Below are 14,562 nucleotides of genomic sequence, written 5' to 3' on the forward strand. Positions count from 1 at the left end.
AAGAGAGACTGGGCGGTAGTTGTTGACATCCAACGTATCCTCCTTTTTATGCAATGGTTTTACAATGGCATATTTCAGTCTATTGGGTAAAACACCCTGCTCCAAAGAGCTATTACATACTTGGCTGAGAATCCTACTTATCTGTGGGGAACAAGCTTTAAGTACCTTGCTGGAAATGCCATCAATTCCGTAAAAGCTTTTACTTTTCAGTGAGTTTATTATTTTACTGATTTCAGAGGGAGAGGTTGGTGGAATTACAGTTGTTTCAAACTGCACGGGTATGGCCTCTTCTATTAGTAGCCTTGCCTCTTCTAGTGAAGATCTAGATCCTATTTTCTCCACAACATTTAAAAAATGATTATTAAAAATATTTTCAATTTCTGATTGTTTGTTAGTACACTTGCCATTCAGTTTTATAGCACTAAAGTCTTCCTGTGCTCTTGGTTGCCCTGTTTCCCTTTCAATAATATTCCAAATTGCTGTAATTTTATTATCAGATTTATTGATCTCAGACATGATACACATGCTTCTGGACTTTTTAATAACTTTTCTTAGTACCGCACAATAGTTTTTTATAATATTGATGTACTAAAAGGGCCTGACATACGGTTTTCTTTTTTAAATCCATTGTTCTTTATACACATATCCAACAACCGAAAGACCACTATGACCATTTATTTAATTTTAAATGTGTCCTCCCTTCCGTGACCAGTTTGCGCCACAATTTCCGACCAAAGGAACCTCCCATTATTTAACGCTATTGAGCCCCACAAATAAATTTTCTCTGATTTTCACAAAATGAGAGTTAATGTGTAAAGCATACTAGAATATTTTTTTCTTTGCCAGCGCCTTAAGATTCAAATCGGTAGACGTCACTGACAGATACCGTTTTGAGAAGGCTATATATCCGTGATTAATGTTATTTCGTGTTTATTTCTCAGGCTTTAAATTTAAGAGAGTTCTTCACTAACTGAATGTGTGTGTGTGTGTGTGTGTTTTAATCTATTCACTGCAATGAATTGTGGTGTAACGTCATTTACAAGGCTTCATCAATTGTCGCCTGGTACGTACTTACAGTATGGTAAGTTACATTTCTATCTACTTCTTTGTTTTCCTAGTTGTATATTTCTTACATTCTGTGCGAATTTTTTCTATTTAAGAATAGTATTCTACAGTTTTTGCAGCTGTAAAATATAGAGTCATTCAGTCTGAAGCACAGTTGTCATTTCTTCTGAACAGCTAGTTACACAGCTCATAAGCTGTCAGTCTCCATTGGTGATATGTCAGGAGGGAAGCAAGTAGCAAGTCGCATGTCTTCATTTCTGTCTGTGGTTTTGTAGCTTTCTTGCTCAGTTACCCATGCTAGGATGGATAGGGTGTGTGCACGATGTATGCAGACACCAGAAGAGCTGGGCACAGTTCACAAAGAGCTGAATTTGGTTTTGGGTACCGTCAGCCATCTTCAGGCTGCTGCCTCTGGGTGTAGTGATAACAGAGAATCTGGCACATTGCATGGTACATTGCAGGTGTTGCTTGTTTCACATACGGACTCTGCTGCCAAGGCACTTCCTAGTGTACCTGACATGGTGAATCCACCCTCACAGCATGATGAGTGGCTTACCATAGCGTGTTTGCATCGCTCAAGGCTGCGGTCCGATGTGGAGACTGATCATCTGGCCTCACCTTTTCGCCCTCTGAGTGGACAGGTGGCCATTCCTTCAGCATGGTTCGCACAGGAAACAGGGGCAGGTGTTTGCTAGATATTGTAAGTTTGAATGTAAGATGTGTTATGAAACCCCTAAAGGAAGTAGCATTCAGGGATGGAAAGAAAGGCAGTGTGTATTCTGAATGCCTGATGGGTTCTCTTTTGAGACATGGAGGAGGATCCCTTCAGCTATCAAGTGTGAAGGGCGTAGTCATCTGCAAGTTGTGGCTCACACCAGCGCCAACGACACCTACACTTGGTTTCTAAGGCCATTCCCAGTTCATACATTTGGCGGGCGGAAGTGGTGAGATTGCTGATCTCGCATGTCAGGTGCAAGCAGAGCTCGCAATTTGCAACATTCTTCCAGGAGTTGATTGGAATCAAAAGCTTCATTGACTCTTTGATGGTCTTGGATGCAGATTTCTGAATCAGCGTTATTGGGTGGAGAATTATAGGACTCCCCTTGATAGGTCATGGGTGCACTACACAAAGAAACCACCTACTCGGGTAGCAGAGTACTTGTGAAGTACACATAAGTGTTTTTTAGGCTAGATGGTAGCTTGAAGTGCTCTGATGAACAATCGCCAGTCGATACGCAGCAAGGGAAGTCAGATGGCGTTCAGAATAAAGACACATCGACTGTCGAAATTTTATTAGTAAACTGTCGAAGTATTCGTAATACTCTTCTCGAACTTACTGCCCTCCAGGAAAGTTCTTGCACTCAAATTATTCACGGTACCAAGAGCTGGCTGAAACCCGAAGCAGAAAGCACTGAGATATTTAGCAATTCATGGAACATACATCGAAAAGACAGACCGGGCAGGCGCCTATATGGAGAACACCGTAATGGGCGTCCCTGGCGTAGAGCAACAGCTGAAAATGTTGAAAGCAAGTAAGTCTCCAGGTCGGGATGGAAACTCAATTCGTTTTTGCAAAGAGTGCTCTAGGGCACTGGCCCCTTACTGCGCTTGCATTTATCTCGAATCTTTCGCCCAGGAAAAAGTCCCAAGCGACTGGAAAAAAGAACATGTAACTCCTTCATATAAGAAGGGTAAAAGAACGGACCCGCAAAATTACAGACCAATATGTTTAACATCGTTTTGCTGCAAAGTTCTTGAAAATATTCTCAGCTCGAATATATTAGCTTCTTGAAGCGGTTAAACTTCTGTCCACGAATCAGCACTGTTTTCGAAAGCATTATTCATGCAAAACTCAACTTGGACTTTTCTCACGCGATATCGTGCAAAATGTATGAAGGACAACAGGCAGATTCCATATTCCTAGATTTCCGCAAAGCATTTAACATGGTGCCCCACCACAGACTGTTAACGAAGGTGCGAAAATACGGAACAACGTCCCAGATATGTGAGTAACTTGATGACTTCTTCAGAAACAGAAGCCAGTACGTTGTCCTCGATGGCGAGAGTTCATCAGAGATAAGGGTACCGCCAGGTGTGCCTCAGGAAAGTGTGATAGAACCACTGTTATTTTCTACACTCATAAATGACCGGGCAGACGGGGTGAGGAGCAATCTGTGGCTGTTCGCTGATGATGCTGTGGTGTACAGGAAGGTGTTGATGGTGAGTAACTGTAGAAGGATACAAGACGACGTAGACCAAATTTCGAGTTGGTGTGATGAATGGCAGCCAGCTCTAAATGTGGAAAACTGTAGGCTAATGCAGTTGAGGACTGAATGAATGAATGAATGAACGAAATTTTATTGTCGTTTAGCTATTACAGCAATTGACAAAGTCAAGTTACATATATACAAGTTATACAGCATATATACATGGGTTAAAGATCAATATGTGATACAGGTTTTACATAAAATACAATATTTAAAATGAAATAATAAGAAAACATTGCATCGTAACTGATTCAGTTAAAGAAATTATGCTGCACTCTCCAAATCGGTACCACTATGATATTTTACAGTCGTAAAATTCCTGAAGTGAATAGTATGGATTTGCAGCTAACCAACTGAACAATTTGTCTTTAAATACATCAAATGGAGCTTCTACCCATTCTAGTGGCAAATTATTAAACATCTTCATACCCACCACTTCGTAGCTGTTCAATGACTTGGATAATCTGTAGTAAGGTATGTCAAGATTGCTACTATTCCTGGTTCCATGAGAGTGTACATCTCTTCTACGCTGGTATTCTGATAAGTTGCTCATTATATGCAGTAGGGCAGTGTAAATATACATGTTTATCACAGTTAATATTTTTAAGTTGATAAACAGTGGTTTGCAGTGGTCCAGTTTATCACTGTTTGTGATAATTCGAATTACTTTCTTCTGAAGTACCAAAATGTCCTGAAGGTGTGAGCTATTGCCCCATATTAAAAGCCCATAAGATATAATACTTTGAAAAAAAGAAAAGTAGGCTGATCTTACATAGGCCGCAGGTACATGGTTTATTAAATTCTTTAACAAATACACCAATCTAGACAGCCTTGCACTAATGTATTTAATATGTGGCTCCCAAGTCAGTTTAGTATCTATAACAATACCTAAGAACTTAACACTATTCTTGAAGTCTTCTGCTGGCGGATCTCTAAAACTAAATACAATCTTTTGAGTTTTACTCTCATTAAGCAGGAACCCATTAGCTCGGAACCAGACTGATGCCTGTGATATTGTGTCGTTTTCCACAGTTTGGAGCATATCAATGTCTGAGCTGATATTGAAAAAAGTGGTATCATCTGCATAGAGAATGGAGTGAGTATTTATGTAGGATGGTAGATCGTTTCTCATTAGAATAAATAGCAGAGGTCCTAATACTGAGCCTTGTGGCACACCGCACTTAACTTCAGCTAGCTGTGATCTCTGTTTACCAATACAAACAATTTGTCTACGGTTGCTGAGGAAAGATTAAAAAATGTTGTCAACTTCACTGTTTGTGATTCCGTAATAAACTAGTTTGTTGAGGAGTGAAATATGCTCCACAGAATCGAAGGCTTTGCTAAGATCACAAAAGGTAGCCTGAGCAAAATTTTTTCTTTCATAAGCATTAAGCACTTTTTTAATCAGGGAGTCAATGGCATGGACTGTGGATTTGCCCTTCCTAAAGCCAAATTGTACCGCAGTAATAATGTTATTACATGTCAGATAATCACACAACTGGAAGTTGATGATGGATTCCAAAACTTTAGATAAAATAGGTGTCAGGGATATTGGGCGATAGCTAGACGGGCAATTTTTGTCTCCTTTCTTGTAAATGGGCACTACCCTGGATAATTTTAATACTTCTGGGAATACTCCTTCAATTAGACATCTATTTATACATTTAGTAAGAGGATATACTATGTAGCCAATTATCTTTTTTAACATATTACAAGAAATACCATATATATCTTCACTTTCAGAGGGTCTAAAGTTATTTACAAGAGTTAAAACAACATCTGGTGTGACCTCTGTTAAAAGGAGTTTATTGTTCAGGGTGTAGTCTACATTATGGTATTTAATGAGATCAGCAACAGTCTCTTGTGGCCTCACAATGCTTTCCCTAATTTGGTTAACAGATTTTATACAGTAGTTATTAAATTCGTCTGCTGAAATTACTACCTCAACTTTCTGCTTGCTTTTGGCCACTGAATTTATTATAGTCCATGCTTTTCTGCATTTATTTTTTGATGACTCAGTGCTGACTAGGTTATGTTGTTTTTTGGCCTCATTTAAAGCAGACTTATATTCCTTTTGTGCTCTTGAGTACCTTTGTTTAGCCATATCAGTTTTCTGAAGTCTGTAAGAATCTCTATACAACAACAACCTTTCTTTTCATATTGGCTAGTTGAGCGGTATACCATGGACTCTTATCCCTATGTCTATTACTGTTACTTTTAGGGTTAACTTTACATTTGTATTGAGGGCAGTTGGTCTCGAATATATTTAAGAAAGAATGAAAAAATCTATCAAACAATGTATTGGCAGAGCCCTGAGCATTATTGTTAAACAGATGTGACCAGTCATGATTACTGAGTGAGACCATGAAATTAGACAATTTTTCTTGCGTTATTGGTCTTGTGATGACTATTTTAGGCTCTTTAAACTCCTTATACTCCATGTTAGGCCTATCTGTACCTATTTTTACCCAAACTGAGTCATGGTCCGAGAAATCGAAGACAGCTACATCTGAAGACAGTAACTCTCTATTGACATTTGTAAGTATGTTGTCGAGACAAGCGGACTGTCTTGTGGGTTTGCAGTTCGTAAAAATGAAGTTGAATTGTCGTAACAGATTTTTAAATTCATTTACAGTGTGCACATCTTTGTTTACATCAAATGCGGCATTGATGTCACCACCAATCACAATACTATATTTCTTCCACTGAGGACTAAGAAAGAAATTTAGTAAAGTCTCAAGTTTTTCTAAAAATATTAATGGACTTCCATCTGGTGATCTATAAAGAGATACAATAGCAATTTTTAAATGATCCAGATATACGCCTGTGGCTTCAAAATGTATCTCACTGCACAAAAATCCTAGATCTAGTTCATTACTACAATTTATTAATCCCTTCTTATTGTAAATTGATACACCCCCATGAATATGTTGCTCTCTGCTAAAACTGTTTGCTAAGTGGAAATCATCCAGTACATGAAAAGATATTTCATTTCCTTTACACCAGTGCTCACTTAAGCATAATGCATCAAATAAGTTCTCATTTGCAAATTCATTTAAAATTATGTGTTTTCCACTTATACTTTCAATATTGAGATAACCTATCTTGAAAGACAAAGTTGGTGAGTGGTTTATGTTAATGGGGCATTCATCATTACTGCTATATTTCTCTTTAGTGTTACTGACATTTATTATATTATTCTTATCTTTAATCTGGTCATCCAGTGTGAATCTGGGCAAAGCTGTTGGTATCAGCCCTTCTTTGCTACCTCTAAAAAAGAGTTTTCCTTAAATCTAAGTGGTATTGACTTAGAGCTCTCGATTTTTGTTATGCCTAACTCATTGGCTAGTTTTATGATTTCATTACTCACATACTTCTTTCCGAGTTGATTCAGATGGAGACTATGAACAGTGTGAAATCTTGTACCTAAGTTAGTTATGTTTACAAAACAGACATTTTTAAAGTATTTACAAATTTTCTTCATTTACTCTTGTCACTTCAACATTCACACACGACCAGGATGGAAGATCATGCCGAAATGGTATTGAAAAGATGAGGATTTTTGTATTTTGTAGTTCCTGCAGTTTCTTCTTTAATGAGGACAAGAAGTCTTTTCCTTCATTTCTCGCTACGTCATTTGATCCAGCCAGAAAAACTGCCAGTTCCATGGCTTCTGCTGGTGAAGAACCTGCTACATCTTTAAATTTTGCACTAGGTTTTATTGTGGCTGAGATATGGTGGCTTGAATTGTTCTCAACTATATCCCTCAATTTCCTTCCTTGACTGTCTGCATATAAATGTATTTTCACAGGCCTAGGTCTGCAATTGCGGTTTGCTTTCTTGTGGTTTTCAGTTTCATTACTTCTACTGACAGTTGACATAATATTTTTACTGCACCCATTATTCACTTAACTTCTATTTACAGTTTCATTACTTCCGTTGACAGTTAACTTGATATTTTTACTGCGCCCATTATTCACTTAACTTCTATTGACAGTTAATGTAATATTGTTGCTACACCTATTACTCACTTCACTTTCATTAACCTTACTTGTGTTAAGCACATTGACTTGTGAGTCTACTTTAATGTTTTTTTCTGTAGCAAGAACACTAAATCTGTTTTCCAAGGGTGGAAAGTTTACACAGACTCTACCGCATTTTGTGACGGGAACAGCCTGCCATTGTCTTTGTAGGCGATCTAATGGTCTACATTGATTGCTTGGTTCTGTGTACACGACACTAACCTCTTCTTGGGAAATTTGTTTAATGAGTTCCTGATTAATTGCTGCGTATTCCTTCTTCAGTTGTTCATTTTCTTTGGCCAGAGCTAGGTTCTCTTCAATTACCACTGATAAGTTAGCTTGTAAAGTATTATAGTCAGCGTTTACCTCATGTTTATCTTCCTCCATCGGCGCCATATTGTCCTTACTCTTCAGACAGACATTGCATCGCCATTCGCTGTTTTCGTCTGGAAGATTGTCTTCTTCTAACTTTGCACATCGAAAATGTAACCAACCGTAGCACTCATCACACTGAATTCCGTTTTTCACGACTTTACTACACTTTATGCACTTTATACTCATCAAAATTCTACTTTTCTTGGGAGCTAACTCGCTTGTAACCATACTACAGGGTTATTACAAATGATTGAAGCGATTTCACAGCTCTACAATAACTTTATTATTTGAGATATTTTCAGAATGCTTTGCACACACATACGAAAACTCAAAAAGTTTTTTTAGGCATTCACAAATGTTCGATATGTGCCCCTTTAGTGATTCAGCAAACATCAAGCCGATAATCAAGTTCCTCCCACACTCGGCGCAGTATGTCCCCATAAATGAGTTCGAAAGCATCGTTGATGCGAGCTCGCACTTCTGGCACGTTTCTTGGTAGAGGAGGTTTAAACAATGAATCTTTCACATAACCCCACAGAAAGAAATCGCATGGGGTTAAGTCGGGAGAGCGTGGAGGCCATGACATGAATTGCTGATCATGATCTCCACCACGACCGACACATCGGTTTTCCAATCTCCTGTTTAAGAAATGCCGAACATCATGATGGAAGTGCGGTGGAGCACCATCCTGTTGAAAGATGAAGTCGGCGCTGTCGGTCTCCAGTTGTGGCATGAGCCAATTTTCCAGCATGTCCAGATACACGTGTCCTGTAACGTTTTTTTCGCAGAAGAAAAAGGGGCCATAAACTTTAAACCGTGAGATTGCACAAAACATGTTAACTTTTGGTGAATTGCGAATTTGCTGCACGAATGCGTGAGGATTCTCTACCGCCCAGATTCGCACATTGTGTCTGTTCACTTCACCATTAAGAAAAAATGTTGCTTCATCACTGAAAACAAGTTTCACACTGAACGCATTCTCTTCCGTGAGCTGTTGCAACTGCGCCGAAAATTCAAAGCGTTTGACTTTGTCATCGGGTGTCAGGGCTTGTAGCAATTGTAAACGGTAAGGCTTCTGCTTTAGCCTTTTCCGTAAGATTTTCCAAACCGTCGGCTGTGGTACGTTTAGCTCCCTGCTTGCTTTATTCGTCGACTTCCGCGGGCTACGCGTGAAACTTGCCCGCACGCGTTCAACCGTTTCTTCGCTCACTGCAGGCCGACCCGTTGATTTTCCCTTACAGAGGCATCCAGAAGCTTTAAACTGCGCGTACCATTGCCGAATGGAGTTAGCAGTTGGTGGATCTTTGTTGAACTTCGTCCTGAAGTGTGGTTGCACTGTTATGACTGACTGATGTGAGTGCATTTCAAGCACGACATACGCTTTCTCGGCTCCTGTCGCCATTTTGTCTCACTGCGCTCTCGAGCGCTCTGGCGGCAGGAACCTGAAGTGCGGCTTCAGCCGAACAAAACTTTATGAGTTTTTCTGCGTATCTGTAGTGTGTCGTGACCATATGTCAATGAATGGAGCTACAGTGAATTTATGAAATCGCTTCAATCATTTGTAATAGCCCTGTACTTGCCGCCATATTATGTAGTAGGAAAAGAGAATGGTTGACTTTGGTTTATTGGAAGAATTTGAGAGAAGTGTGGTTCATCTGTAAAGGAGACCACATATGGGATACTCATACTCTGACCCATTCTTGAGTACCGCTCGAATATTTGGGGAATCTGCATCAGGTTGGATTAAAGGAAGATATCAAAGCAGTTCAGAGATGGGCTGGTGGATTTGTTACCAGTAGGTTAGAATAACATGCAAGTAATACCATGATGCTCTCCATTTGAGCCACTTGCTTTAGCAAAGATTGAACTGAAACGTTAGCCTAAAATGTATTACACAAATACAGGGAAAAAGTTAATACTAACATCACATCCAATATTTCCGAAATCACTGCTTAATCCTTTCAGCTGAGCGCTAACCGTGTATGCTCTCTACATTTCCAGTATAATGCCCAGGCTTTCTATATTTAAAATATAATGCTGATCAATATTGGGTACTATGCCCATGCAAATTACACGAACCACACCTAAATCAATGAAAACCAGCATATGTTTCTCTAGTGCTACCCCTAAATTCACTCAAATTAATCCCTGAGTCCGCTTTCCAGAATCTAACTCTCAGACCATCTCTCCAATCTATTGCTTCAGAAATTATGAATGGAAAAAACAGTAAAAATAGTTTCTTCTCACTCACAACAGTGAGTGGTGATACTGAACACTGACCCATGGCATTGACTACTATCACTGATTGCTACTGACACCTGCTTAATAGAATTGGGGGGGGGGGGGGGGACGGACAGACAGACACTATTATATGCCAGGATGGTTGATTAGAATGGCATGCTTATGTTGGGTGTGAAATACCAGTTCCTCAGTGGTCATGGAATCAGAAATGCTCTGTTAGCAGTTACAATGTTCATTCATTGAGACACACATACAATGGCTGATGCCGGTGATCCCCAGGCAGCCATGGCTACCTCAGCAAAGCACAAAAAGACATACTTGGCTGCTGTGGCTCTTGGTATGGAATGGAATGTCGTGTGGCTAAGGTCTCCCGTCGGGTAGACCGTTCGCCTTGTGCAGGTCTTTCGATTTGACGCCACTTCGGCGACTTGGGTGTCGATGGGAATGAAATGATGATGATTAGGACAACACAACACCCAGTACCTGAGCAGACAAAATCTCTGACGCAGCCGGGAATTGAACCCAGGTCCTTAGGATTTACATTCCGTCACACTGACCACTCAGCTACCGGGGCCGGACTGGCTCTTGGTAGCCAGGTGGGAGTGCCAGCACAGTTGAGTGCAGCATCAGCATTGCAGGCACATCACTTTTACAGTATTCTGTGGAAGCCAATTCATTGATGTTGGCCACTGATGGGGTCATGTATATGACTGGATTTCAAACACGAGATTTTGAAGATATTTCTGCATGGCTGTATACAAGGTCATGACTCAAGGCCTGAAGATGGTGTATTGAGTCATAAAAATTGGTTGCAGTATAGTAAAATCAAACTGACAGCCACAGGTGTTTCATTTGATTATGTAAGTGACATATTGCCACCTGGAACTGTTTCCACTTTATCGCCATTATACTACACTAATGTAATAGTTAACCAGCCACTACCATATTGCACAGCATCAACTTTGATAAAGGTAAAAGTCACTACACATCCACAAAACACTGAGGGACCCTGCAATATAACTTGGGCACCAACTGCATTAGCTATAGTAATCTCCAAATGGTATATGGTCATGCAGGAACGTCTTCTAAATCTCCTGCAGTGTAGCATTTTCTGTGTGAGCAGTCCAATGCTGTTGCTGTTGCAGGACGTGACACATAGCTATGATTTAGAAGATGTTTCCACAAGACCGTATACAAGGTTATGACTCAGTATCATTTAAGACCTGAAGATGGGGTACTGAGTCATAAAAACTGGTTGCAACATAGTAAAATAACATCAGACTGATCAACAGAGGTGTTTAATTTAATTATGTAAGTGAACAACTGAAGGGTAGCATACAATCTATCACATGGATGGACATACAAAAACTTGGAAATATTGCTAGGACAGAGCAGTGAGTATTTATAGTTGATTTGGCCAGCTTTATTATGACTGGGTCCCACCATTGGTCCTCTAGGGACACAGGCAGAGCAGTGGCTGATCCCAGCATGAGATGTCACCTTGCTCCTGTGGCATACTGACATTTTGCATCATGCCACTTGGCAATATGCCAGCCCTGGCAGCAGGTATTCTCAGGCAGCTAAGTTGTCCATCTGGCTGTGGGTTTTGAAGTCTGCTCATAGGAATGTTGCTGCAACACTGTCATGACTTTGGAGATTATTGCTGTCAACATGCCCAGCACACTGGTAGTCTTTGCCACAATGCTCTAAGCCTCTGTCTTATCTGCTGTACTTTTGTTGAGCTGCTCAGTATGATTACTTAAACATGTGACTATCATATTACAGGGTAATATCTGCACTGTAATATCAGTCCATAGTCAAAGGAGAGGAATAATCAACACTAAGCCACTGACTGTCGCATGTGTGATATATCTCAGTTAACATTCCAGAAAAAGTTTTCCTCACATCAGTGTCTCACTGTATGTGTGCATATCATGGCATGATGACAGCCTCGAAAGTCTAACCACCAAATGAAACACAGTGTCATGGGGACAGATGATAAATGCTGTTGGAACAGGGTTGATTTAATCTCATTTCCATCAAAAACAAATCCTCAGACATTTATTACGCAGACTATCTCATATTACCCTTATTATTAGGTGCTTAAATGAATATTATGTAAAGGTGATTCTGAACAAGCACTATAGCAATATATTCAGTAACTGCTAGCATAGTTTAAGCATAGTTTGATGGAGATGCAAGTGAGCTTTGCATCCCAGTATTGTGTTTTCACATATACAACATGAACATTAGTAAGCATCGGTTGTTGGAGCAGAGCACTGCATGGGAAATAGTGGAAAATTACTGTGAAAGAAAATCACAAGTTACAATCCACTGCACAATGAAATACCACTTTATGAAAATTTACAGGTTGTCCACTGTAGCAATGGCATTTTGAAGTTATTTACCTTAATTCAAATAGCCAAACAGCTGTTACATAAAAACTGCCATCCAACCTTCCTGTAACATGCCTCATCACATTTGTGTGATATGTAGCTCATTGTGCTTAATTTCCATATCACTTTGAATCCACTGGATATCTACAGTGCATAGTATAAAGCCTCATTTAAAACCCATGCCCTTGTCGCAGATGGGCCTCAAATCTGTGACTACCACTCTTTAAATTAGCAATAGTAGACTGTGGCTGCGGTGGCAGAAGTAGGTACTGTCCAACTTTGTTCAGTTCTTCATATTTCAAGTCTTAAGTAACTCCACTTGTAGTGAATCTCATTTGTGATTAATTGACATGACATTGCATATAAACAAATTATTAAATGGTAACTCATGTATAAAGCTCTTAGAATCATGTAATGAAAGCACAGGTCATTGGGTGAAGACTAAAAGAGATGTCTCAGTGATAAGGAGACTAAACTCACATTTAGGATGAGCAGGGTTAAAAAATGTCAATCTGGCCATCCTGATTTAGATTTCCCAAAGTCAGTTAAGACAAAAGCCAATACAGTTCCTTCGAAAATGAAATGGCCAGTGTCCATCTCCATCCTTGTCCTATCCAATATTCTGCTCTACAAGTTGACCTCACCATTAAAATGCTCTTGAACCTTAATCTTCCTTCTCTCTTGTTTGGTATGAAACAATTAAGTGAGAAAATAATAATACTGACAAGTAACCAGACAGCTTGCTGAGACACAAGGAAGACATCAAGATAGCTCAATGATAAATTGTTGAAACATGTCTGTGGCCTTTTTTTTCTTTTTTAGTAACCAACAACTGTTTACCTCAAATTTAATCAACTGTTTAGTGTCCTATGGCTAGCTCATACTTTTTAAGTTTTGTTATTGGACTTACGAGAAAAACTATTAAAAATATAATATCTGAGTAGAGGCTTAATTGGAGTATCATGATGGAATAACTAAGAAAAAAACAGGAATGAGATATGTACATTTTAGTCATTTAATAAATACTACTCTTGATCCACTCTTCAGCTTGTCCAGGTTATACCTTAATTAAGTCTATATTTTCCTCTACTGAGGAGCATAGAAACCTAGTTTTAAAACAATAAAAAAGTAAAACAAAAATAAATTTTCATGAGAAAAATATTTTTCTATCTCTGCTCTGAGCTGGTAGCATTAAAGGAAGCAAATCCAGATACTTATATCCAAGTAAACAGAAAAATTTAAGAATAGAATGTAATTTAAAAAATGATACATATGAACAAGAGATTTTGATTTATGATGTTGGATAAAAATTTTAGGTGTAATTCTACTCACCCCATAATCATGCAGAGAGTTACTGGTTGCTGCAGTCAAACATACCAGAGTGACCACAATAGGACATATCATTATTTTCCACAGCATTCTTCCTGTAAACAGAGAAAAAAGTTAGGATATCAACTGCATAAATTTTGGAAATGAGAACGCTACGCAATTTATTTCAACACAATTCTTTATTGATATATAACCACTCCAGTCAAACCATAAAAGACACAGCTTAGGTTATAGTTGAACAGAGCTGCAAGTGGTTAATAGCAAACGGTTTAAATCTTACCCTGTTCACAAAGGTTCACATTACACAATTTCAAAAAAGCAAAAATTGCCTATGAGTGCCATAACTAGACATAATTGCCCATTTTGCTAATTTAAACACTGAGTAAAATTTCTTGGGTCCACTTGTATGCAAGATAAAATGGAATCATTTTACATGTTTTGCACTAAGAAAAGTCTGTCACTGAGTTTACTGAAAGTCAAAGATGTTTGCTTTATTTTCACTCTCAGCTTCCTTACTATATCCTGTTATGAGACAATGCAATTAAATTAAATAAAGTATGTATTTTTCATGAGGAAAAGATAATAAAATTTATTTGAAATTCTGCACAAGAAAACATACAAATATTTTTTTACGGTGTATATTTCATAAACTTATTAACTAACTCATCAAAATCAATGAAATGAAGTAAATTTGCTCTCTGAAATAAAATGTACAACTGGGGCTTCCAGGGCTCCCAGCAGGTGAAGAACTCCCCCAGTGCATCAACCATTAAATATGTCAGTGCTCATTATACATCCCTGAAAGGTCTCATTTTCAGTTGGAACGGAAGAACATGATTAATGGATGAATTGATAAATGAAGGAGAC

At 38.8% G+C, this 14,562-nt stretch overlaps 1 protein-coding gene across 1 annotated transcript in view; it reads right to left on the reverse strand.

The window, feature by feature from the left end:
* The window catches only part of LOC126251941 (aminopeptidase Ey-like), a 243,344-nt gene that overhangs the window by 212,994 nt on the left and 15,788 nt on the right, over positions 1 to 14,562 (reverse strand). The window contains exon 2 of the mRNA XM_049952705.1: positions 13,699 to 13,790. Within this exon, the coding sequence (XP_049808662.1) occupies positions 13,699 to 13,785 (87 nt within the window). The 5' untranslated portion in view covers positions 13,786 to 13,790. The remainder of the gene's footprint in view (positions 1 to 13,698; positions 13,791 to 14,562) is intronic.

Source organism: Schistocerca nitens, chromosome 1 (assembly GCF_023898315.1).
Source record: "Schistocerca nitens isolate TAMUIC-IGC-003100 chromosome 1, iqSchNite1.1, whole genome shotgun sequence".
In the NCBI taxonomy this organism is placed as follows: domain Eukaryota; kingdom Metazoa; phylum Arthropoda; class Insecta; order Orthoptera; family Acrididae; genus Schistocerca; species Schistocerca nitens.